The sequence below is a fragment of the Cyphellophora europaea genome (assembly GCF_000365145.1).
Source record: "Cyphellophora europaea CBS 101466 unplaced genomic scaffold supercont1.3, whole genome shotgun sequence".
NCBI classification, from domain to species: Eukaryota; Fungi; Ascomycota; class Eurotiomycetes; order Chaetothyriales; family Cyphellophoraceae; genus Cyphellophora; species Cyphellophora europaea.
Genome location: NW_008481809.1, coordinates 1,386,366 through 1,411,320, shown reverse-complemented (window position 1 = coordinate 1,411,320; position 24,955 = coordinate 1,386,366). Strand labels below are relative to the sequence as shown.

Below are 24,955 nucleotides of genomic sequence, written 5' to 3'. Positions count from 1 at the left end.
CTGAAGGGATAGAAGGTGAGATGTAGCTCGACACGTGAGGATGAGTGCGTCTTGTTTGATGCCGACGGGTAAACGACTCAGCGGGGAATCCACTAAGCAAGGCACAGCAGGGGAGAGAGTGGTAGAGTTGCAGTTGTAGTACCTTCTGCTGAGGAGTTGCAGGCAGCTGATTGGGGATAGCGGATGGAGGATCAGATGCCTGGAAAACGAGAAGCTGGGGTTGTAGGGGTGCGCCAGCCGACCTCAACGTCAGAGCTCCGCTCCAGGCGGGTTAGTGGCTTAGCTGCGCTAACAACAAACAGGTCTGGAATTGGTGGACAGTGGCAGCGGATGCGGGGCCTAGAAAGTGTCGCCCGCATGTGAAGAGACGTCAAAAAGTCATACGAGTGCGATCGTGCCACTAGCATCGTCGACAACCGTTATTACTCTCTTTCGGGCTCGTCAATACTAGTCGTTGACCTGGCCCCTCGCTACCGCCACCATGTCAGAGCCTCACAATCCCCCACTCAACTACGAGCCCTCGCTCACCACGACGCATCCCTCCACCTCGGCCACACTACCACCCGAAGTGTCTCAATGCCTCCAGAATGCTCGCTTCCTTCATCTCGCCACTATCTCGGGTACGCAGAGCTCGCTGCCCACTCCTCACGTCTCTCTCATGAACTACACCTTCCTCCCCAGCTATCGTGCCACGGGACCTGTCATCATCATGACCACCAATGCTCGCTCTCTAAAGACAGAAAACCTGGTGCATAACCCGCGGGTATCGCTACTTGTGCACGATTGGGTCAGCCACCGACCACCTACCTCAGCCAGCGTTGCAGGGGAGCGATCGGGCAGTCCACCTGCAGCTGCGACCCGCTCCAGCCTGGCCACTCTGCTGTTGAACATGAATACCAGTGCGCTGAGCAGCATCTCGACTACAATCGCGGGCGAGGCACGTTTTCTGGAACAGGGGAGTGAAGAGGAGCGGTGGTGTAAAGAGACCCATCTCGCAAACAACACCTTTGGGGATCAGGCAAAAGAGGAGGCCGGTATGTTTGGTGCACCGCTCCCAGATCCGCAAGGTCCGGCTAGTAGTGGATACGGCGAGGGGGACGATGTGAGAGTCGTTGTGGTGCCAGTGAGGGAAGGGCGCATTGCGGACTGGAAGGGCGGCGTGAAGGACTGGAGAGTGGTACTGGAGGGGCCAAGGGTTGGGAATGGTGCAGTAGTGGATGAGCAGGAGAGAGGAAGGCCACTACCGAACGGAATCTTGGGGTAGACAAGATGATGATGGTGGAAATGTTCGATTATTGAGATCTCGAAATCGCAAGAAATTTCGAGACCGGGTGCTGTGCTCCTTCTCTAACTGAGTAGAATCTCCAATGCAGAGATTCAAACCAAAAAAGCAAAAGTGGCTCGCTAAATACAACATCAAGAACAAAACAGGTAGCCAAACTGCTGTTACCGGAACGACCGGCAGGCGTGTGTACACTCAACGGTGCTGGGCGTGTCGACGGTTGTAAACTTGTGGACGTAGGAAAGAGCAGGACAGTCGTCCAGTCAGAAATATCGTGTTCAAGGTCGTGTCCAAGACAGAAGGATTAATCTGTGCATCACATAACGGTGCACTTGCTGTCGTCGCTGCTCTTTGCGGGTTTTACCTGCAGCGCGACTCTGGCCGCCTCGGTGAAGGCTTCATTGACGCCTCGATTTCGCATCGCGGAGCATTCTACAGCGTGTTAGCACTCGCGTTGTATTCGACACAGCGAGACGGAAATGTCACACACCGAGATATCGCAGCGCACCGATCTTGCGCGCCACTTCCAGACCCTCATTGTATTGGATCATCCGCTGAGGCGGCGCCTGAGGAACTGGCTCTTCCGCGTCGTCGTCCTTTTCTTGCTCTTCTCTTAGATCACATTTCAGGGCACACAGGACGACCTTGACGCCCGGGCAGTGTTCGTTGATTTCCGCCAGCCATTTCGACGAGACGTTCTCTAGCGAGCCGCGATTGTCAACCTAAGGCGCATTAGTCTTCAGGAATTCCCTCTGCGCAAAGAAAAAGCTGTACGGAGAAGCATAGCATGATTGCTTGCGTGTCATCATAACTCAACGACCGTAGCCGATCGAATTCCTCTTGGCCAGCAGTATCCCATAATGACAACTCCATAGGAGCACCGTCAACGTAGATGTCGTGTACATAGTTCTCGAATACGGTGGGCTCGTATACCGTCTGGTTAAATGTTAGCATGGTATGCTTGCCTGCAGCGCATAGTTGCTGGCGTCGTGGCGTACCGGAAAGAAGCCGCGGGTGAAGACGTTGAGGAGCGAGGTCTTCCCGCATGCGCCGTCGCCGAGCAAGACGAGTTTGCGCTGTACAGGTTTCTTGCCGCCGCAAAGAGGCATTTTGGAGGCTCAACGTGTTTGTTTCGTTGACGATAACCGAGCGAGGTATAAGGTGGACGGGTTTGCGACCAACGGACTCGTGGTCCAGGCACGGCTCTATATCGAGGTGAGAATGGTCAAGATGGGAGGAAAATAAGGCCGTAATAGCGAGCAAGCGAGCGTTAGGCAGTCGGTCTTAAGGTTGTATGGATAGGTACTCGGAATAGCAGCAGGGTGGGAGGACTGATGAAGCGAGTCAACATGTGCATGGCTGTGGCGGAGGAGACGGCGGCCCCAACTTTTTATTGCAGTTAAGCGTGATGGAGCTCCGGCTGCGCCCTGAAAAGCCTCTGAGATCCTGGTCCAGCGCCGATGACAGAGTCGTCATGTTACCACTCACCCCAACTAGTGATGCCAGTCAGCGACTCAATTCACCAAAATTGTCGATCAATGGGTACCTCTGCGAATCATCCAATTCAAGCCCGAGTCAGCATTGTCGGGTATCTTTGCCAATCCCATGGCCCACTGGAGATCGGATTCGAATCCAGACGAAGGCGGAGAATGGGGGTGAGTGTCGTAGGGGAAGTTCACATTCGAGGTGCCTTTTCACCTGGCTGGATTCCCAACTCAACTGACAAAAACAATTATTGACTTCTGACCGAGACGTCTCACCCCTAGCAAACAATGGAGAGCCTAAACGCAAAGCCACAACAAACATCGACGGTGAGTACTGCGGAGCTATATGGTTCTGCTCTGCCTCAGCCACAGTAGCTGAGCCTCTGTTGTTTCTTCCCCAGCCAGAGTCTAGCGCTCCTTCGTTGCTATTCAATTAAGCAAAGTTCTCAGAGCTACTTCATTAAGAACCAGGTGAGTCATTCTACAAGGCAGACTGTTCATTGTGGCTTTATGACTGAGGCTGTGGTTGCCTGGCTGCTGTGACTAAGATTCCAACTACAAATGTCGTCGTGTTGCCCGGTTGTACTTTGCAACCAGCTAGATAGATCCGAACGAGCTGCCTCTTGCAGGAGACAGTCAAACTGCTAACATGGCTTTCGTCGATGATGATTGGGAGGAGGTATCCATGCCTGTTCGCAGCAAGGCCAAAGCCAGAGCCTCCCCAACTGAAGCCCGTCTGTTGTACGAGGCAGTCGACAAGTACGCCCAGAAGCAATTGAAGACACACACCTCCCGGATCTTTACCACTGACCTGAACTACCGCGACCTTTGGTCAAGCTTCCTTGGAGGCCTCCCGGCATCAAAACGTCAAGAGTACACCTGCCACCAATGTCGGTCCTTTGTCAAGCGAGTGGGCAACCTCGCTCTCGTCAGCAATGATGGCACTCTCACCCCCCTCTTCTGGAGTACCCGCGATGTCCCCGAATCCATGAAGGACGCTGTTGACAACCTCGCAAAACACTTCCAGATCGCCAGAGTTGTGTCCGAATATAAGCCCGTTGTAGGGTCCAAATCTCAGTGGGCTGGCAAGGAACTGTGCGGCGGCTTCCGACACTTCCAGTTCACCTTCCCTAGAAATCGTACGACCCAAGCAGTCCCTCGCGGCGTCTCCGTGCTCTCGACACAGCAAGCGGCCGAGATGCTCAACCGCGTACTCGCAGACTACTCGTTAGGTTCTATCAAGAAAGCAGTACAGATACTCACACAGCACAAACTTCCGAACGCGAGCAATCACATTAGCGCGGCCGAATATCTACTCAACATCGTATCTGACAACCATATCCCCAAAGAAGATGGTGCGGTCCGCCACAACCTCCTGCACCGCGACGCAGCAAACGCTTTCGTGGGTTGTGTGTCACAGCTACGATCAGGCCCCCTGTCCATTTTGCTCGGCCTTCTGGAGTCTAACACCGCGTTCAGCGAGATCCAGCGGCAATGGACGTCCCTAACGGCGCCAGAGAACTACATGCGTCCCACGGCGACCCCCAGCACTGGCAACGTCGAAGCCTCCGAACGACTATTCACCGAGCTCGGCTTGACCGCAAACGACATGCGCCGACGCTTCATGTCCATAGACGAGCTCCCCAACGACATTTACCTCTGGCGGCGCAAGACAGCCACTACGCGGCCCAAGAAACCCAAGACCGAACTGAAGATCTTTGGCTCAGTAGCCGCCGCCGCCGCCGCCACGCCCGCGTCCAAGACCGCCCGTCCCGCCGAAACCGACCTTCCCCCCACCCCCCTCAGCTTCACCAAGTTCGTCACATCCGTCCTGCCACACGCCACGCGCGTCTGGGCCAAAGTGCACGCGCACAAGCCCATCGCCTTCATGATCTCGGGACTGGAGGGCACCATGCCGCTCATGCAGTGGCACGACGACACCAACCGCGCCAGCATGTACGTGTACACGACGCCGCGGCACGTGTCGCAGCACGGCCTGCAAGCCGACGCGTGGAACGAGGTGCGCGGCGTCGTGCCCATGCCGTGGCTGTGGGACGTGGCGGGCACGGTGAATTCGTTCCCGCTGCCAAGTATGGAGGAGTTGAGGAAGGCTGGGGATGCGGAGCAGGAGGGTGACGCTGGTGGTGGTGTTGATGGGGGAGGAAAGCGCAGGGGAGGCTTGAAGTACTACCACACCAAGAACGGCCTGAGTCACGTGTTCCTGCTCGATGGCGTCTACGACAAGTCCCTGCGCCATTTGTGTTTGTTCCCCACGTGGCTGAGGGGCGAGTTGCATGGGGCGCGCAAGACGATCGAGCGCTACAGCGAGCTATGGGAGAAGGAGCTGCCGGAGGGCATCGAGGAGAAGGGCGGGTACGTGGGTGGTGTCATCTATGGCCAGTCTAATAAGGCGAGTTTGGTTCTGAGGACGCAGGGAGGGAAGGATGGGAAGGGCGAGGGCGTGTGGGAGGTGACTTGTTATGAGTAGTTGAGTTTAGGGGGTGAGTGGGAGCAGTGGGTTGCGAAAGCCTTGGATTGGTGCGCCGGGGCTTGAGGAAATCGACGGGCGGCCTCGCCGGAGTCACATCATTGGCGTTTTGAGAGTGGTCTGCTGTGAGGTCGGGGAGCCCGCTCGTCAGGTTCGTCGACCCCTGGTCATGGTCCGTTGGCTTGGCTTGGTACTCTTGTGTAGGCGTGTTTGGGAGCGGGAATGGCGAATGAGGCGCTCAAAAGCCGGGAAGAAGGGCACATGTCAATGACAACGGCAAGAGAAAACGAACAAACCCGGACTTGGGGCGTTGTTGAATCATAAAATCTTCAGATCTTGATTTTTGAGTCTTGCTGTCAGGAGTATTATCGGATGCTCGTAAGTTGTCAGAGCATTATCTTGAGCAACCTCCATCCGTGAGCTCGTTAGCGTGGCGTATTTGGTATCACTGCGCCGACCATGCTGTCTCTTCGTACGCACGATCAAGCCATTTTCCGCTGCCGCCCGCGTCCATTGAAGGTCCGCCACGCAAGGGCGCCAACAGAAGGTTCATCTTCTCCACACAGACCCTCACCGCGGGTGCACCACTTCCACATATGCATCATCGCCTCCACCACATGCAGTCCCCGGACTGCAATGCCCTCAACACACCAAGAACACGAAAGAGCCACCAACGCAGAACAGCTCACGTCTAATCCTCGGCAATAGTCCCCCGCTCACTGACGTACAGACCATCCAGGAACTTTCGGATATCCTTGTTCTTGACGAGGCAAGCCTGCTGGATATCGGCGGCGGACTGCGACACGTTCTCGACGCTGTTGCCGGTAAGCTCGATCTGGTCCTTGACGCCCTTGGACGGCTCGACGGTGACGCCCTCCTTCATGGTGACGTGGCGGACGATCTTCTCGCCCAAGAAGTTTCTGTAAGACATCTGTCAGCAACTCTGTGTGTTGTGCGTGAACGTGCGCGAAGGTATGGCAAGTCAAACGTACCGAATCTCAAGCTCGTACAGGTCCTGCTCTTTGTTCTTCTCGATGTTGACGTTGATGGGGAAATGGGCGTAGACGTAGCGCATCTTGTATTTGTAGCCCTTGGTCACACCGGTGATCAGGTTCTGGATGATGGACTTGACGGTGCGGAGGGTAGCGACGTTCTTTCGCGAGCCGTGGTGGATCTCGATCTGCGCTTTTGTAAGTATTTGAGGATTGCTGGAAACGTGCAATGCTTTGTGCGCGGTTTCGAGGATGGCGGGAACGTACTTGAACGACTTGCTTCTTAGGGATGGTGAAGGTGACCGCAATGTGGGACAGATCCTTGACCAGCTTGCCTCTGTTCTAGGTTAATATACTGCTCGGGGAGTCTGCTGCTACGATGTGGTTTTGCAGCGTGGTAGCCATAAGCTCTGAGCTTACGGAAAGGGCGAGCTGACCTGGGACCTGTAACTTCGACCACACGCGATCTGATCTTGAGGCTCACATCATCGGGGATGTTCAAGGTCTCGGTGGACACGATGTACTTCATTGTGGGCGGTTGTGGAGAGGCTTCGATGTGGGATAATAGGAACTTCGTCGACGAGAGATTGGAGGTCTCGCCAAATTGATGCAGAGGCACGACTTGTCGCAGGAGAATGATGGTGGTGGTCGACAGCACGGTGCAGTGAAAAGGTCTTAAGAGGTGCAAATGAATGCCTGCGACGACGAGGAGCACGGTTGCCAAAATCCTGCAGGTGTGCGCACAAAATCTTGGCAGGGCTGCAGCCTTGCGTTTATAGATCGCTAAACCTGCTCCTTGAGTGGGAGATCCACGTAATAAATTTTAGGGCCCTTACAGCCCGTTACCACACTAAGTCGATGCGGAGGGCAGTAGGTCATTGCATATTCCTGAAATTTACATCGGGAAGACACTGCGCGCTGAGCCGCGGCCGCACGAGTCGCCTAAGTACCTATAGCATCCCACATCACCTAGACCTCACTATTCACCTCACTCTGTACCTCACTTCTACCTCACTTTCGGATGAGATTGTTACCGCGTATTATTATTCGGTCGTTAGATCTAAAAATTGCATTAGGCCATGGTAGGTAACCTTCACTATTGGACTCAATAACTCGAGGTCCAGAATCCACTAGTTCTGTGCCTCTGTCTCACAGGTCATTTCTTGAGGCCTTCTTCATTGGTACATACCTTCCATGCCCCAAAGAATGTTAACAATAAGAGCCCTTCGGAGGCACCTAGCAGCACGGCACCGCGAAGACACATTTGAGGACTGATATTTTGATAATTGCCTGGTCTATTTCACTGTACGCAACACTGCGATCAGCCTTCGGACCCCAATCTCACCAGCTCGCCCAAAAAGTCCTCGCCATTTACCAATTCTGTACTGCCATATACGACCCGTCTAGTCTTTGCCGTAACACCGCTCCCACCATGTCCTTGTGCGGTCGTCCGCTTCACCCACTCTTGCAAATTTCCGTATTCGTCCATACTACCACCACCGATAGTGAAAACAATAGCCTCCGTATAGCCTTGTCTCCGTTGCCCAAAGCTAGGCTGCGCACCACCGGCGCCGCCTTGTGCTGTGCCAGGTCGTGAGGCAGATCCTGGCACGCCGGTGGTACCTCGGGCATGCGCACTTCGTGGGTCAAAGTAAAGATAGTTCTCCGTCATGGCGATAGCAGATGACGAAGCTGCAGGTGGATCCATGATGGACTCAACGATCTTGGTGACAGTAAGATCCTTGTTTGCTGGCATTAAGTTCTTGACACCCGATAGCAAAGAATCAAGGTTTACATTAACACCTGGAATGTTGGAGGCCAGCTTGTCCGTAAAATTCTTCGACAGCGATGATAAGCCTCCAAAAAGGGGCGCGGCTGATTGTTGTGGTTGAGATGAGACGCTCGAAGTCATCATGGTACCTCGAGTCTCGAGTCGCACGTTCGAGATGTGTTTGATGGCCGCCACCGTCTCTGTGCATCCGGCCTCCTTCAGAGCCGCTTCGAACTCGGCTAGCTCGGTTTTCGTGGGCTCCCGATCAACTGATAAGTACCAGATGATAAAAAGGCGCAACTTGTCGAGAGGATTCGCACCTTTGTCAGCGGCCTTGATTAAAGCGAGGACTTCATTACCATTCTGCTTCGTGATATCCTCCTCAATCTGAAAGAAGTTGTCCAGCTGACGGTCCTTGATCCCCTTCAGAAGCGCCGTGGCGATGTTCATGTGCATGTCAAGAGTGGCTTTCCGCTCGCGCAACTCGGGCAGTAATGTTATGGCAGCTTTCAACTGTGCGGCAGATGCCGAAGAGTCGTCGAGATCTTCAATGCTATTAACACCGGTTTTCTTGGTCACCTCTTCGGCGTCTGATTGGTATTTTGTAATCTCTTTGTCGATGTCTTCCGCAACTTGGGGGAAAGGCGCGCTTGCGTTCCGCGCCCAAAAGAAGTCTGAAGCATTCAAGTCGTAAGACCGAGGTTTCGCCTCAGGATTTTGCTCATCTGACACTTCCACGGTGATTCTGTTGAGATGCATTTTGAGCACATCATGAACCAGAGATTGATATGTCCACGAGTGAGACAGCATTGGGACCAAATCGACATTCCGATCCAATATAACCAATACCGGCCTCGACGGCGTGGCATAGGTGTTGCTTTGTTGTTTGGTGAAGAGGTTGTCTTTCGAGTTGAGAACGTGGTCCCGCAATTTCCGGTCCAGCTTTGTTGCAATCATCTTCGCCAACTCGGTCTGCGGACAGCGAATGATGGGTACCGCACCCATTGTGACACTGACCGAGAAAAGGCCACTGACAATCTTGTCAATGGCCGCATCTTGCACAGCCTCCTCGATTTTTGCGCTGTTAAAGGTCCAGTAGGACTCTTTTCCCATTCCCAGACTAAACAAATCTGGTTCTGCAACGATGAAATTTAGATATTGGTCATAGACCTGCGCGATGCTCTCAGCAGTATTTGTCGACGCAATCTGCGCAGCGAAGTCTTCGAGAATTGTTCGGGGTACCGAGGAGATGAAATTGACATAGGCTGGCGAGTATAGGCCTCGGGCTAGGTCAGAGCATATGAGCTGTATGTTGACAGCTGTCGGCTCCACCAGATATAACACTGGCACATCGGGAATGGGAAATCGGGTCGAGTTTATGTTACTGGGCTGTTCAGCTTGTTACTCTTGCGATTCGAGCGGCAGAGACCATCTTACAGGTGAATGGTGATCCCCTTACTGCGTAGATCGTTGACTCGGAGTACACTGCTAATGACATCGCGTCCAAGGTTGTCGAACACCAGGACCTTCCACACTGGCTCGCCTTCTTCGTTCAGTAAGGCATCGATCTGGTATTGCCCGGTGCTCGGGTCTTTGCTGGCACCTTCGGCAACTGGCGCATCGTGGTTGAGGCTTAGTATTCGCTCGATGGACGCTATTGTGATCAGTCACGAACTTCAGCAAGCGCTGGCCTTGCCCACCTATTTGACGGTCGCGCAGCGTCTGCGTTCTGGTAGCCATGTCGAGATTACACAGCTGCTGTTCACCTCGAGACAACGAAGTGGAAAGTTGCAGCAGAATCGGCCATTTGCGCCTCTCTTTGAGATGTGCTGCCTTCTGGTAGTGGCCACGTTCCGCTTAAAATCTGTCCTTTCCAAATAGATGGGTGCGAGTGAGGGCGGTTGAGGTCGATCGGCTGCCGGAGAAACCTGGCCCGGGTGCCAAGACAACCGTGTTTGGCTTGGTGGCGGGAAAGACAAAGTCATCTCTTTTCATCCTCCAACCTCTTCGATCTTCCTCATCAACTCCTCATCCGCAACGACATTATCCATCACGCAAACTCCATCTGTGTAATATCGCAGTCTCTTCTCCTGGATTGTAATAGTTTTGGCTGCTTCTGCCGAAGTGAGCGGCGTCTACAGTGGTCGGGCGAAGTCTGATTGAGCGTGAACCTGTCGCGTGTTGATCGCGTCATAATCTTCATTCTCTTCATTTTCGACTGCAGGATGTATTGATGTGAGATTTGCGGATGTGTCCGACTCGAGAACTCTTTGTCACAGGGCGTCGCGAGACATAGATTTTATTGTCGCGTCCTGCGAGGCTAAAGGTCATTCGTTTGAAGTTTAGGGGGGTTTGCGGAGGTTGACGGATTTGGGAATGACTGCGGGTGTCCAAGGCACTTGGAGAGCACACTGCGTACGGACGGGTCTGAAGTTCTAACGGTCTCTGCACGTTGATCAGAATCCCAACTCGGCCCTGTTGTCGGGCGCTCAGACAGACCTGTCGCCTATCGCGTCAACGCAAAAAAATTGCCGACTCGAGGCACAAACATCCTGCTTTGCGGCGGGCTGGGCATAAGCCAATTTGCCGCCCCGCGCGCAGGTCCCGCATTCCATATCACGTGATCTTTCTCCAACTTCAACGTTCCTCCGTCCATCAACACCATCACTATGGACTCGGGCCCTGCTCATAACGTTGGCAATTCGCACCTGCACCACGGCGATAACGGAACCAACTTCGGTGTCGACTTCCTAGGAAGCCTCCAGAATTTCGCCAACAATGGCGATCAAGACGATATGCAGCAGTACTTCCACCCTGACCTATTCGACACAGGTAGCCAAGACTTCAACAGTAGCCTGCAGCAACAACCTCAACAGCAGCCACAACAGTCACACCAGTCTAGCTATTCTAGTCCAGCTTTCAGTCAGAATGTTGCGCAGCGTACTCAAAGCCCCGCAATGCCTAATTACAACCAATCCCAGCAATACTCACAACACTCCCAATATGGACAGCAGATGTATCCTGATCACCGTGGGCTTTTTCAGCCTCAATACGATCCTCGAATATTTCAGCAACAGCCTTCGCACTCGCCTTCACCCCTAGATCAGTATCCTTTCACTGGCCAGAACTACACACCTCAGAGCCACCAAGGTCAGCTCAACATTCAGCCACGTCCTTCTCCATCGCCCGCTCCTCAGTATCCTCCGAGGCAGCAACAATATTCACCGTTTATGACCTTCGACTCTCGCGGACCTACTCTTCCTCAGCGTCAGGATGCCGATCTTATACAATTTGCGAACTTTCAGAACCCTGGCCAGGGTCCCTCGACTTCGTTCGTCAATCCCTCCATGTTGAACGCAGAACCCAACAACCCCAATGGTCATTATGGTTCAGCGGCACAACGACAAGCTCAGCAGCAATACTACCAGGGCCTGCCACCTGTCCAACAGCAACAGATACCGGGCATGTCACAGACTTTACAGCCCAACGCAATGCAGGGTAAGTTGTGGTCCAACCATTGAAGCTACCAGACTAATCACCTCTCAGCGGCATTGTCACAATTCGCACCCGTTGCTGGGATCAAGCCAGGCATGAAGGATCCCAATGCACCCAAGAAACCCCGAGGTCGTCCTCGAAAGGATGGCTCGATTCCTGGCGTTGATGGCGGTTCCGGTAGTGCTTCGAGCTCAGATTTGGAAATCGAGGACGAGGAGCCCGAGCCAGCTCCAGCAATGATTTCGGTGTCGCCTCCTACTGATGAGCGTGTGCGAGCTGTGTTCAATGCTGTGAAGGCTGTCTGGTATCCGCGCAACAAGACCGCACCGGTCGAGAAGATCAAATCGGGTGTCGTTGACTTTGGTGAAACCATCAAGACATTACGAGACGCCTGGAAAGCCCGGAACGAAAGCCTCAAGAAAGCAGAGCATGAGGGATCGTCGACCGCTGCTGATGCACCTAGACTGAAAGCCGAAGTCGCCCAGTATCGCCAGACCATGGAAAATCTCATCAACAAGTCCATGTTATTCGCTCATCCCGCCATCATCAGAAGGTATGTTACTTATGACTCCTCCCCTCTTACGTTTGACACGATTTTGGCTGTTAGCGATCGCGTATACTTGGCTAGCCATGGCGGAAGGCGTGAAACATGTGCAAACGTGCCACCAGCATCTTGACCTGTCATATGCGTCTGTTGTTGCCATAGACAGTGCTTGAGTCTTGCAGCTCGTATCATTCGCCCAAGTATCTATAGGCCTTCAGATAGCTCTGTTTGCATCCCTCGTGACTATTACTGTTGCAATGCCAGATTAATCTGGCAAAGACCACTACTGTGTTTCGACATGCTGATGCCTTCTCCAGTCTCGGCGAAAATCTCTATACCCTGTCAGCCTTGTACTCGTTCCTTCTCGACCGGGTCACGGCTGTCGATTACGAAAGCCCGCTCCTTCTCGCTACTCTAAAGGTTTGTTTTCCTGCCGAATATCTGGATAGTCAAACTAATAATAATTTGCAGCTTGCAGAGACTTTTGCCACGCTTGATGAAGAGAAACTCGAAAGCTCAAAGTGGATCAAGGCACTTCAACGAGTATCGAAGAAGGCATCCGGTGAGACCAAGATTCTAGCGCAACAAATCATGGACAATGCCAAAGCTGCCACTGCTCGCAACAAGAAGGCGGCGGAGTTAAAAGGGGCTGGCGAAACGGCGGCTGGCGTCAAACGTGCGCGTGAAGGTGAAGTTGCTGGACCCGCGGCGAAGAAGATGGTCAAGCCCTCTTCGAAGCCTCTGGCTCTTCAGAATGCGGAGAAGAGACGGGCCCAGGAGGCCGCTGAGGCGGCAAAGAAGGGCAAGACAGGTTCTGCAACCACGGGTGGAACACTTATTACACCTGCAGCTGCCAAGCCAAAGGCACCACTTGCGGCCACTAAAGCTGCTTCATTTGCATCTTTGATGTCTGCCTCTAAGAAGCCTGGCACAACGAATGCCGAGCGTCTTGCCGCGGTCAAGAAAGATGGCGTCACCCCTGCTCTCCAGCAAGTGAGAAAGGAGCCGGTCAAGCGAGAATCGCCCCCAGCGAGCGGCGTTCCTGCCCCTATTGCCGCTGCGGCAGCTAGCAAAGGATCGTCCTTTCTCAGCGGCTTGTTCTCTCAGGAGAAGAAAGAAGTCAAGCCAAAGAAGGAAGACGAGGCACTCAACGAGACTCCAGAAGAGAAAACCAAGAGACTGCGGAAGGAGTCGAGACGAAAGCTGCGTGTGTCTTGGAAGCATGACAATGAGCTTGTCGAGACTCGATTCTTCACCCATGATCCGGAAGAGGAGATCAAGCGTGGAGACAGCGCGATGAAGGATGCCGGTGACACGGGCAAGGAGGGTGAAATGCTCAAGCGATCTATGGCCATAGATGATGAGGATGATTCGGAGGAAGAAGGTGACTTCGACCCCGATAGTTATACTGAACCAGACGAAGTCGACTTCAGTGAGCTCGCTTCGGAGGAATGCGATCCTGCTCTGAACGGCATCAAGCATGGCGGGACGATGGTGGCCGAGAGCAAGTCCAAGGAGGCACAGGACAAGCTAGAGGAGACTAGCATCATGACCATCTATGCAACTGCGTCTGATCGGCCTGAGACCCCCAAAGAGCCAGTCGATGAAGGCGACGACGACTTTACGCCAATTGACGAGTTCGGCGAGCCGGAAGAAAGAGTGCGGGCTCGTGAGAAGGATATGTACGCGCGTCGGCGCTTCCAGGGTGGCTTTGGCTCGGATGGGCATGCGGATTTCGGGACCACGTTGCAAGCCATGGCTGGTGAGGCCAGTGCACAACATGCAGCGCCAAGCACACCGTCCAATAATACCGACTTGCTTGCGCAGCTCCGAGCGATAGGCATTCTTCAGCAGCCAGCAGCTCAGCCGGCCCCAGCGCCAGCACCGGCACCCGCGGCGGCGCCGGCACCGTTCGACCTGAGTCAACTTGTTGCCAGTGTTGCGGGACAAGGCAATGCACAAACCTATCAGGCCCCCGCCCAGCAACTGCCACCGGACACAGCCAACACGCTGCAAGCCATTATGGCTAAGCTTCAACAAACTCAAAGCGCTATGCAGCCGAGTTATCAGCCGCCAGTTGACGATTACGATGGTGGAAAGAAGAACAAGAAGGGCAAGAAGTCTGTGCCTGTGGACGAGAACGGACGTCCTCTGAACTACAAGACGAAAGTGTGTGAGTTCTGGGAGAAGGGAACATGCACCTATGGCGACGACTGCAACTTTCGACACTCGAAGTAGGGTTCGAGCTTGCAACGACACTGGAGATATTAAAAGAGGGGCGCTTTCTCGACTTGAGGTGTACATTACTATGCATTTTTGGGCGTTGATGCATTCCCTGACAGATAGATACCCACGACGGCATGATGGAACTCCTATGATGGGCTACGCCGGCGAATGAGTCAGCGAGCGATGGACACAACTCTGCACCTTATGTACTACTATCACAGCAGACGACGGACGAGGCTGCATAGAGAAGATGCAGTGAAACAGTGTCTCAATCTTGAACCATAGTCCGCGGGCGCACTCCACCACCAGTACGAATATATTTGCGTCCTGTCAGGCGATAGACAACAGCAGCTGTAGGTGATTGTACAGTCTATGAGCCTCGTCTTTGACGCTCCTCTGGCGCTCGAACGCTTCATCATACTTGTTGGTCGACACTGATCAGTACTAGGTATTATGTTAGCAATTCCAATCGTGAAGACTTCAACTGAGCCTCAGAAAAGGCGACCCGGGCTGCAGGCCGCTTAGCTCGGCTACTACAGGCGAGCTAGGAGAAAAGCTTTGCCGAGTGCTGGGCACGCGAGCTTGAGTCAGGGCAAGCCACCACCATGCCGCCACCCTCCAATGCTTGGTCTGCGCATCACAACAGCCACCTCGTGTTCGCAAACCTCCAACGTAACGTCGCGCAGTGATGATGACGGCTTCACTGAAAATCCCAAACCATCGGAATCGTTATTGCGCCTCGGTTCCGGACATGCCGGATGCCTAACTGCAACAGCGCCCTAGCGACGCCCTGTTACCGCTGTGGAGACCCCGGAATGACACCCCCACCCTCCACTCTGAGGGGGCGAGATGAGGGCGGGTGGCGCACCACGATACTAGAGGCGAACAGCCCGACCCGCCCTTCGGAGTAGTCGGTCCTAAGGTTCCCTCCTTGTTTTGTTCAGGCCTTACAAAGCAGTCAATTTCTTTCGTGCGTCCAGTCGTCTTTTCCTTCTCAACTCGACTGCTGGTGTTCGCGTACTCCAATTTGCACGGCGACCATTTTCTGCCTGTACTCGGACCCCTAAGCGAGTCTCACTGCTCACAATGTCGACGACCCACCACGCGCCAGGAGTGGATGGCGACGGCCACGGTCAGGTTTCGCCGCCTGACAGCAATGCGTCTCCGAAGCCCGAGAACGAGAAACACATCGACGAGGCGCATGGCGGCGGCGTCGACGCCGAGGAGGTGGCCATGTCCCACCACGAATACCGCCACATTATCCGCAAGCTCGACTGGGCTATCATCCCCTACTGCTCGCTGTTGTACCTGCTGTCCTTCCTCGACAGAGTCAACATCGGCCAGGCTGCTGTCGCCGGGCTCAAAGGCGACTTGGGCATCGTACAGGGCAATGCCTACGCTATTTCTCTCAGCGTCTTCTTCATTGGCTACATCGTCGTCGAGGTGCCGTCCAACCTGATCCTGAAGGCGGTGAAGCCGCACCGCTGGATCCCCATTATTATGGTCGCCTGGGGTATCATCATGACCCTCATGGGCCTTGTGACGTCTGCTGGGGGCCTCCAAGCCGCACGATTTTTTCTTGGGATTGCCGAGGGCGGCCTGTTTCCTGGCATCAACTTCATGTTAACCTGCTGGTACGCTCGAAAGCAGCAAGCTTTGCGCGTCGGCATCTTCTTCTCGGGCGCCACGCTGGCCGGTGCTTTCGGCGGTGTCCTCGCGTATGGTCTCAAGTACATTCCATTTCCGTCGTGGGAGTCATTTGGCGATCTACCCAGTCAAAAGTTGGTGCCAACTCCAGGTGGATGGAGATGGATCTTCATCATTGAAGGTCTTGTTACCTTGATAGCGGCGATACCGGGCTGGTGGCTGCTGGTAGACTTCCCAGCAGACGACAACAAGATCCTGACCCCAGAAGAGACGAAGAAGTGGAACCACTTCCTGGCAAAGAGTCAGGGTGTAACCAACGCCAATGTGCCCTTTTCGTGGGGTCAAGTTCGCACTGCATTCGCCGACTATCGCACCTATATGTACGCCATCATGTAGTAAGTCTCCCCCAGATATCCCAGCGGCACGATCGGCGAAGCGTTGTATGACATCTGGGACTTCTCTTTCAGATCGTCATGAGAACAGCTTTTCTTTGATCTACCCACCTAGTTCTCCCTCTATTCGATACAAGTCTAATCAGAATCCAGTATCTCCATCGCTGAACCCCTGTACAGCCTGGCACTGTTCACGCCCACCATCATCGCCGACCTCGACTTCTCAGGCGCTTCAGCCAACCTGCTCTCAGTCCCACCGTACGTGCTTGGCTTCATCACAACCATGGCCTCGGCTTTTCTAGCGGATCGATTCATTATGCGAGGACCATTCATTCTCTTCTGGTCTTGCTTCGTCATTGTGGGTTACGGCATCCTGATCTCCGACGTGTCAGCCGGCGTCAAGTACTTCGCCATTTTCCTTACCGTTGCTGGCGTCTCGCCCAACATTGCCCTAGCCATCAGCTACGTCGGTGCAAATTTTGGTCCGTTGTACGTCCGTGCGACCGTCATGGGCTTCTTCTTCACGATCGGCAACTCAGCCGGTCTCATTTCCTCGTGAGTCTCCTTCTTTCTCCCTCTTTTCCTCCTTGTTCTCGTTCTTTCGCCGCCCTCCCTCGCACACCTGACTAACTCCTCACCCTCCACAGCAACATCTACCCCACACCCGAAGCCCCCCGCTTCATCAAAGGCCACGCCATCAACCTGGGCTTCGCAGGCCTGACCTTCATCATGACATCCCTCATCATGTTTGTGAATTGGCGCGACAACCGCGCCCGTGACGCCATCTCTTTCGCGCATCCGGACGGCCGTGACGTTGATCCCGCGCGTCTGGACGAGGAGCACGAGAAGGCTCGTTGGGGATATCAGAGCTTGTCAAGGGATGAGCTCTTGAGGCTGGGCGATAAGCATAAGGGGTTCAGATATGTCATCTGAGGTTGGAAATGGAGTTGCGAGTGGAAGTGCGAAGTCTGGAAGGTGATGGGCCATGGCTTGTCGCTGATATGACGCTGGCTCGAGTGTGGCTAGGCTAGGCGAGGTTGTACAAGGTCTTGCGAGACCACCAAATGACGTTCTATCTGCTCATCTGACAACTCTTCTCTCGACAAGTCCCAACTTCACATATCTGTCCGCTCCAGACGAGCATACTGTGGTCTGGAAGCTAACCAACACCCACCTACCAGCTTGACAAGCATAACCGGACTTCGCACTGGGACGCCCAGCTGTCTTAGCCATTCGACCCTGAGTGAAGATGTCACAGTCACGATCGCCTTCAGACCTACCCGTGGCAGTGCACATATATCTGCCATGTCATGTACTCCACGTCGCCGATGCTTTGCACTTCCAACATAAGATACTCGTACCTCGACATACTGTACACTCCGATCCCATTCCTCCACTATAGCCATTTTAAGCACAGCGATTGGTCCAGGATCAAACCTTTCGCTGGACTAACTAGATATGTATAAACGGGGCGCTGGGCGCTAATCAGGCCCGCCAGCTTGCTTTGACAGTCCGCACAGCCTGTATAGCGACACCCTGACGTCTGATGCTTGTAACTAGCTACGTAGCGTATCCTTCCAAGACGGATTCTAGGGTTACAGCGCCGCACACTCCTTAGGTAGGCTGTGTTCTCGGCGGCAAGCCTCCTACATCAGTACAGTATCCCAGCAGCAGTATAAGAAGGCTAGTCAGGCACTGGCCTTGCTCGTCTCGTGCTACCCTTTCGCTGACGGCACCACGTGGCTCTGTGTCTTCATTCCTCCGCGAACACAACCAACGACACTGTTCCGACACCGGTAGCCCCAAGCCCCAAGCCCTGGCACACAACACCTAACCCCCGGTCCACTCCCGCCCCATCTCCATCACAATGGCGACCGACAGACTAAACTCCGCCATCACCAGTCTCGCCACCCCCTCAAACCCGGACGCCTCCACCGCCCTCTCCCGCGGCCAAGCCCGCTGGACCAAGCCCCAATCCCGCACCCTCGACACCACGTCCCTAGGCCCCAAGTGCCTCTGCGCGGGCCTCTGGCGCTGCCAAACCTCGACCCTCCAACTCGCGCTCGAAACCGTGTTGGGCGCACCCCACCTCCCCTTCCGCCCCAGCATGCACGGCAGCGTCATCATGACGGACCTGTCGCTCCTGCGCCTGGCCGTGCGCGCCACCAAGGAGCAGAACCCCGCGACGCGCCGCAAGCTCGTCGCGCAGCTATACCGGGGCTTCAACGGCAGCGCCGATTTCCCCGGCTTCGCGCTGTTGCCGGATCTGTTGGATCTGTATCCGGATATGCGGGTGGTGCTCAACAAACGGCGCGGGGCCGCCGAGTGGGCGCGCAGCGCCGACGTGCTGCGCTTTTGGTCCTCCTGGACCTATGTGCTGGTGTGTGGCCTGATCCCGATGTGCTGGACGCATTGGCGGCTGTATCGGGAGTTTGATGCGCTGGCGCGCCGCAGGTTTGGGGCGGAGACGGATATTTGGAGTGCGGGCTTTTATGACGTGCATAATGAGTGGGTGAGGGAGGAGTGTAGGAAGAGGGGGAGGGAGGTGTTGGAGTGGGAGGCGGGGGACGGGTGGGCGCCACTGTGTGGGTTTTTGGGCGTCGAGGTGCCTCCCGAGGGGGTGGGCGTGCCGGTTAGTAATGAGGGGAAGGAGATTCAGGCGCTGAAGCCGTGGGCGGTCAAGATGGGGTTGGGGGTGTGGGCTGTGGTGCTGGGGGTGGGTGCCGTCGGAGTTTGGACGGTCAGGTGGTGGCTGGGTTGAAGGGGTGGAAGATGATGGGTTCTTAAGCCCAGACCTCACGGGAGTTCTTTGCTACGTGGTTTCATCAAACGCTTGAGTCGACGAGTACTTGACGACAGGTCGAAGGATCCCTTGAGGATGGTGATGTAGTAGGTGCTGGAGGCATTGAGCCCACACACAATGGACAGACCCGAAAATAGAGACACGCTGAAACCCCCCAGACCACTCATTCAGGAGCGGGGAGATGAGAGTAGGTTCTACCGCTAGCCCGCCACATAAATGCCGATCGGTACTCACCATTCACTGCCTCAGAAAGGGCTTGGCACTAGGCACTAGGCGACCACAAGGCGGACCGCCTTTCACGAAAACTGCCTTCAACCATTCCCCTCTCATCATAGCCAAGGACTGGAGCAAAAATGGAGTGGTGATGATAAACGCTTGCTCAGCTGCTACTAACCTCGGCGACTGCCCTTTCAGGACTGTAGCTCACCCCCTCGGCCAACCGCTGCATGCGGAGTCGCTCTGGAGTCTTACCCCAGGATCTGCGGACCAGCACACCGCAAGCCTCGGTACACGGCAGCAGCCACCCCGTCTTGAGGGAACAGAAACTCTAGCTCCACCGCGTCTGTTATATTATTGCCGTATAGCCCAGCGCGACCACTTCTTATCGTTTGTGTGTTATGAGCATGTACTGACCAGTCGACCATGACTCAATCTATTCGCTACGACAACCGTGTCATCGTCATCACCGGCGCCGGCGCCGGCCTCGGCCGCGCCTATGCGTTATTCTTCGCCGCTCGCGGTGCCAAAATCGTCGTCAACGACCTGGGCGGCACGTTCAACGGCAAAGATGGTCCCGGTGGCGGCCGGGGCGGTTCTGCACGCGTGGCAGACGCCGTCGCAAAAGAAATCACCGATGCCGGCGGTGTCGCAGTCGCCGACTACCATGCGGTGCAGGAGGGCGAGAAGATCATCGAGACGGCGATCCGGGCATTCGGGCGCGTCGACGTGCTGATCAACAATGCGGGAATTCTGCGGGATGTGACGTTGCGGAACATGGCGGATGAGGACTGGGATGCCATTATCGATGTGCATGTGCACGGCACGATGCGCACGGCGAGGGCCGCGTGGCCGCATATGCGGAAGCAGAGGTACGGGAGGATCGTCAACACCAGCAGCTCAAGTGGGCTTTTTGGGAACTTTGGTCAAAGTAACTACGCCGCGGCGAAGATGGCGGTTGTGGGATTCAGCGAGACGCTGGCATTTGAAGGCAAGAAGTACAACATTCTGTGCAATGTGTTGGCGCCTGGAGCGGCGAGTCGTCTGACACAGACGGTGTGGAGTCCAGACATGATGGAAGTTATGAAGCCGGACTGGGTAGTGCCTCTCGTGGGTGTGCTCTGCCACGAGGAAAACAAGGAGACCGGGTCAATCTTCGAGGCAGCCGCGGGGCATTTCAGCAAGATCCGTTGGGAGAGGAGCAAGGGCTGGTGGGGTAGGCCGGACGACAGCTTGACCGCCGATGTGGTGCTGAAAAACCATGCGAGCATCGTCAACTACCAAGGTGCGGAGCACCCGCAACGTGTTGCGAATAGCCTGGAAATGCTGGAGAAGGCCAACAGCATGCCGAAGAACCAGCCAGGCGAGCCCCTAAAGTTCAAAGATCGTGCCGTGCTTGTTACCGGAGGCGGAGATGGTTTAGGCAGGGCATATTCTCTGTGGTTTGCTAAGCTGGGCGCCAAAGTTGTGGTAAACGACCTAAAGAATGCGAAGAAAGTGGCGGATGAGATCAAGGCCATCGGTGGTGAGGCCATGCCGCTTGAGATGTCGGTTGAGAACGGCGCTGGTGTTGTCAAGGCCGTCATCGACAAGTATGGGCGCATCGATGTCGTGGTGAACAACGCCGGCATCTTGAGAGACAAGGTTAGTAGGAAGTATGCCGTGGAAACAACTACTGACAAATAGCAGGCTTTCATGAATATGACGGACGACATGTGGTATACAGTGATGAATGTTCATCTGAGAGGAACCTACGCAATCACCAGAGCAGCGTGGCCTTATATGCTGAAGCAGCGGTATGGCCGTATTGTGAACATTACGTCGACTTCGGGCATCTACGGCAACTTTGGTCAAGCCAACTATGCGGCAGCGGTAGGTCACGTCCAGTTTTCGAGAGGCGTTCATGAGCTGATATAAGTCCAGAAATGCGGCATCATTGGGTTCACCAAGACAACAGCACGGGAAGGTGCAAAGTACAACATCTTTGTCAATACAGTTGCGCCCTCCGCAGGGACGAACATGACACGCACTGTACGTCCAGAGGACGAGGTGCTGGCCATGAAGCCCGAGTATGTTGCTCCTCTCGTGGCTGCTCTGTGCAGTGAGAAGCCTCCAGCCAACGGACAGCTGTACGAAGCTGGCACAGGCTGGTTCGCAGGGACGAGGTGGCAGCGTGCAAGAGGCGTTGACTTTGACCACACTAAAGGCGTGATGTCTGTTGAAGATGTCGCAAAGGTATGGACATATCAGCAAGTCTCGAGCCGAGAAGTGAATGCTGATGATAGCTAGGCCTTCCCTGAAATCTGTAACTTCGACAATGGTAAGAGCGATCACCCTGAGTCACCCCAGGACGGAAGTAGATGGACAATGGGCAATGTCCTAAAGGATGAGAAGATCGTGAGTTTCCCCACATATGTTTCTTTCTAGCCAGTCTGACAGCGTGATAGGCCTCTGGACTGTCCCAGGAAAACCGCGCCAATCGCCGTTACATCTCCAAGATTGACCAGGCCATGCAGATGAAAGGCACGCCGTCCCCATACACGTACACCGACCGCGACGTGATCCTCTACAACATCTCCCTAGGAGCCAAACGCACCGACCTACCACTCGTCTACGAAAACGACTCCAACTTCCAAGTCCTGCCCACCTTCGGCATCGTCCCCACCTACTTCTCCAGCGCCCCTTACTCGCTCAAAGACATCCTCCCCAACTTCGACATGCGCATGCTCCTTCACGGCGAGCAGTACCTAGAAATCAAGCAATTCCCCATCCCCACCTCCGGCACCCTCAAGACGACCACCACCCTCCTCGAAGTCGTCGACAAAGGCCCCGCGGCCCTCGTCCGCCGCGGCGCCACGACCACCGACGCCTCCGGCACCCCCGTCTTCTACAACGAAAGCGTCTCCTTCATCCGCGGCAGCGGCGGCTTCGGCGGCCAGCGCAAAGGCGCCGACCGCGGTGCCGCCACGGCCGAGAACAAGCCACCCTCCCGCAAACCCGATCGGGTGGTCGAGGAGAAGACGAGCGAGGACGTCGCCGCCCTGTACCGCCTAATGGGCGACCGCAACCCCTTGCACATCGACCCGGAGTTCTCCAAGGTCGGGGGGTTCGAGGTGCCGATCCTGCACGGCCTCGCGACGTTCGGCATCAGTGGCAAGCACGTCTTTCAGGCGTACGGCCCGTTCAGGAATGTGAAAGTCAGGTTTGCGGGGACGGTGTTGCCCGGCCAGACGGTCGTGACGGAGATGTGGAGGGAGGGGGGAAAAGTCGTGTATCAGGTTAAGGTCAATGAGACGGGGAAGTTGTGTATTAGTGGGGCGGGGGCGGAGTTGCTGGGTGGGCAGGCGAGGTTGTGAGGTTGTGGATGAGGATAGGGGAGGTGGCGGCCTCACTAGGCGTCGTCGACGAAATTGAGGGGCGGCTGCCGTGGACTTACGGGAGATGACACCTTCACGCCGTTGGTTTGAGGGGAGATAGTATATGGTATGGAAACAGGCGCACGTTAACTGTCGTCGAACCACTCGTGTCATCAGTATATTATTCTACCTCAACGCGAACAAATCTATCTACGAATGCCCAAGGAGAAAGGGAGTCCGGGACCATATTGCAACACCACAGATATAAGTGCTCAACGCCTCTGAAAACTTCTTATGCTTTCTCAGGCTCTGCCTTCACCGTTTCTGTCTTTCCTCCCGTTTCAGCCACCGCCGCATCTGTCTTGCCAGCCTTCAAAGCACCGCCCGCCTGTACCGTGACCGTCCCAATTCCGAAGGAGGTGAGCAGCGCGATCCCGGACACCGCGACGCCCAAGTAGAAGACGTGGGTGATGGCGCGATTGTACGCGGCCAGCACCGCGGCGTGGAGCTCTGGCGGCACAGAGGCGATGAAGTTGGTTGCGCCTGCTTCAATTGCCGCCGATGCATCCAACGTGGGCACGTAGCGCCGCAGGGCAGCGCGCAGGAAGGACACAAAGACGCTTTGCGCCACAGTTAGGATGATGCTGCCACCTAGGAACTGAGCCCAGACTATCACCGATGTGCCTGTCGCTAGGTCGGCTTTGGAGATTGCACCTTGGACCACTAATAGAGGCTACGCAGTCGCCGTTAGTGACCGTTGGCAAGGGTATGGCGAGAGCTTATACATACGATTTGGAGGGCCATGCCTCGGCCAGAGCCAGCCATGACCTGCCAGCCTATCCAGTCGGCAGACCCGGTCGATGGGTTGAAGGTGCTGAACATTCCGTAGCTGACAATGGTGAGTACATTGCCGAGGACTAGTGGTGCCAAAGCATAACGAATCTTCATCACTACCGGGGATGTCAGTTCAAGGCGCCCTCCCAACAACGAACGATGCATGCTTACTGGCAATACCTGTCAGAACCGAGAACAGCACCTGTCCGAGGAAACTCGGCAGCGTGTAGACCCCACTCTGGGCCGGACTGGCGTCCTTGATGATCTGGAACCACAAAACGAGGTAATAGGTGAGGATAAGCATGCTTCCCCCCTGGAAGCAGGCGGTGATGCAGGAGCTATAGACTGCTCTCAGCTTCATGATTGGTGGCGGAATCATCGCTTGCTCTCCTTGTCGTATCTCCCATAGAATGAAGACGGCGAACATTCCGACGGACCCACACAACAGTCCGATTATTGTGGCTGACTTCCAGGGGTATTCGGTATCGCCCCAGGTGATGGACAGCAGTAACATGACACAGGCTGGGGCAAAGACGGCGAAGCCTGGAAGATCCAGATCCCAGAAAAGGCTTTTCGAGGTCCAGGTCTTCTTGTCGGAGGGTGGAAAGCGGATGAAGAGGAAGATGATGGTGGTGACTCCCCCTACCGGTAAGTTGATATAGAAGCACCAGCGCCAACTCACGTGCTCCGTCAGCGCACCGCCGATCAATGGGCCGACGATCTGGCCGCAGCTCGAGACAGCCATGAATAGACCCATCATCAGAGGACGCTTTTCTGGAGAGGCTGCAATGCCGACAATGGCGAGCGCGCCGTTGATGAGTCCGGAGCCGCCGATGCCGCAGACTGCCCGACCGATGATCAGCATCATCGAGGACTGAGCGACTCCGCATAGAAGCGAGCCCAGTTCGAAGACAGCAAGAAAGGCCAGAAAGCAGACCTTGAATGGGAAGAAAGTGTATATTCGGCCGGCCAGAGGAAGCAGGGTACATTGCGTGATCAAGAAGGCGGCCGGGTACCAGCCAATGTCTTTGATCGTTTGGAACTCATCAGTTATTCGAGGAACTGCGACAGCGACGATGGAGATGTCGAGAGTGACGATCAGAATGACGAGGAAGAGGCCGAATAGTAATAGTCCGAGTGGCCAGCCTGACATATGAGTTGCACTATTGCTCTCCTTCTTTTCAGCCACGGGTTCCGCTGCAACTGTCGTTTCTCGGGGGGCTGGATCCATGTCGGACGAGATGTCGCTGGTTGGCCGAACAGAAGTGCCTGCTTGAGAGTCGTTTTGAGGTGCCATAGTTACGGGAGATGTGAGGCATGCGAGAGAGCGTTGAGCAAGAGCCAAGCTGCGGCTTCCCAAGCATATAATGACTTCTGCCTGAGAAGCAGCATTGGGCTACCGGGCAGTCGTGCATGATCACAATC

General features: G+C 55.1%; 10 protein-coding genes across 10 annotated transcripts; 6 read left to right on the top strand and 4 right to left on the bottom strand.

Moving 5' to 3' along the window:
* Window positions 1-481: 481 nt before the first annotated feature.
* HMPREF1541_03423 (uncharacterized protein) lies at window positions 482-1,264 on the top strand (the record flags this gene model as incomplete). The annotated part of the gene is made up of 1 exon (XM_008717774.1): window positions 482-1,264. One exon carries the CDS (start codon window positions 482-484, stop codon window positions 1,262-1,264), a length of 783 nt encoding a protein of 260 aa, XP_008715996.1.
* Window positions 1,265-1,598: 334 nt separating this feature from the next.
* On the bottom strand, window positions 1,599-2,391 carry HMPREF1541_03422 (uncharacterized protein; the record flags this gene model as incomplete). The annotated part of the gene is made up of 4 exons (XM_008717773.1): window positions 1,599-1,714; window positions 1,773-2,004; window positions 2,057-2,218; window positions 2,281-2,391. The coding sequence occupies 4 exons, from the start codon at window positions 2,389-2,391 to the stop codon at window positions 1,599-1,601; spliced, it is 621 nt and encodes a 206-aa protein (XP_008715995.1).
* A 1,024-nt stretch (window positions 2,392-3,415) lies between these two features.
* HMPREF1541_03421 (uncharacterized protein) lies at window positions 3,416-5,254 on the top strand (the record flags this gene model as incomplete). The annotated part of the gene is made up of 1 exon (XM_008717772.1): window positions 3,416-5,254. The coding sequence occupies one exon, from the start codon at window positions 3,416-3,418 to the stop codon at window positions 5,252-5,254; it is 1,839 nt and encodes a 612-aa protein (XP_008715994.1).
* A 691-nt stretch (window positions 5,255-5,945) lies between these two features.
* On the bottom strand, window positions 5,946-6,775 carry HMPREF1541_03420 (uncharacterized protein; the record flags this gene model as incomplete). The annotated part of the gene is made up of 4 exons (XM_008717771.1): window positions 5,946-6,174; window positions 6,247-6,434; window positions 6,514-6,583; window positions 6,684-6,775. 4 exons carry the CDS (start codon window positions 6,773-6,775, stop codon window positions 5,946-5,948), a joined length of 579 nt encoding a protein of 192 aa, XP_008715993.1.
* A 792-nt stretch (window positions 6,776-7,567) lies between these two features.
* On the bottom strand, window positions 7,568-9,757 carry HMPREF1541_03419 (uncharacterized protein; the record flags this gene model as incomplete). Its single annotated transcript, XM_008717770.1, has 3 exons — window positions 7,568-9,401; window positions 9,455-9,671; window positions 9,718-9,757. 3 exons carry the CDS (start codon window positions 9,755-9,757, stop codon window positions 7,568-7,570), a joined length of 2,091 nt encoding a protein of 696 aa, XP_008715992.1.
* Window positions 9,758-10,686: 929 nt separating this feature from the next.
* HMPREF1541_03418 (uncharacterized protein) lies at window positions 10,687-14,294 on the top strand (the record flags this gene model as incomplete). The annotated part of the gene is made up of 4 exons (XM_008717769.1): window positions 10,687-11,515; window positions 11,564-12,065; window positions 12,374-12,476; window positions 12,528-14,294. 4 exons carry the CDS (start codon window positions 10,687-10,689, stop codon window positions 14,292-14,294), a joined length of 3,201 nt encoding a protein of 1,066 aa, XP_008715991.1.
* Window positions 14,295-15,368: 1,074 nt separating this feature from the next.
* Window positions 15,369-17,254, top strand: HMPREF1541_03417 (uncharacterized protein; the record flags this gene model as incomplete). Its single annotated transcript, XM_008717768.1, has 3 exons — window positions 15,369-16,324; window positions 16,475-16,876; window positions 16,969-17,254. The coding sequence occupies 3 exons, from the start codon at window positions 15,369-15,371 to the stop codon at window positions 17,252-17,254; spliced, it is 1,644 nt and encodes a 547-aa protein (XP_008715990.1).
* A 934-nt stretch (window positions 17,255-18,188) lies between these two features.
* On the top strand, window positions 18,189-19,082 carry HMPREF1541_03416 (uncharacterized protein; the record flags this gene model as incomplete). The annotated part of the gene is made up of 1 exon (XM_008717767.1): window positions 18,189-19,082. The coding sequence occupies one exon, from the start codon at window positions 18,189-18,191 to the stop codon at window positions 19,080-19,082; it is 894 nt and encodes a 297-aa protein (XP_008715989.1).
* Window positions 19,083-19,766: 684 nt separating this feature from the next.
* Window positions 19,767-22,696, top strand: HMPREF1541_03415 (uncharacterized protein; the record flags this gene model as incomplete). The annotated part of the gene is made up of 5 exons (XM_008717766.1): window positions 19,767-20,984; window positions 21,030-21,212; window positions 21,264-21,575; window positions 21,630-21,737; window positions 21,788-22,696. 5 exons carry the CDS (start codon window positions 19,767-19,769, stop codon window positions 22,694-22,696), a joined length of 2,730 nt encoding a protein of 909 aa, XP_008715988.1.
* Window positions 22,697-22,988: 292 nt separating this feature from the next.
* On the bottom strand, window positions 22,989-24,827 carry HMPREF1541_03414 (uncharacterized protein; the record flags this gene model as incomplete). The annotated part of the gene is made up of 3 exons (XM_008717765.1): window positions 22,989-23,429; window positions 23,486-23,646; window positions 23,702-24,827. The coding sequence occupies 3 exons, from the start codon at window positions 24,825-24,827 to the stop codon at window positions 22,989-22,991; spliced, it is 1,728 nt and encodes a 575-aa protein (XP_008715987.1).
* Window positions 24,828-24,955: the final 128 nt, after the last annotated feature.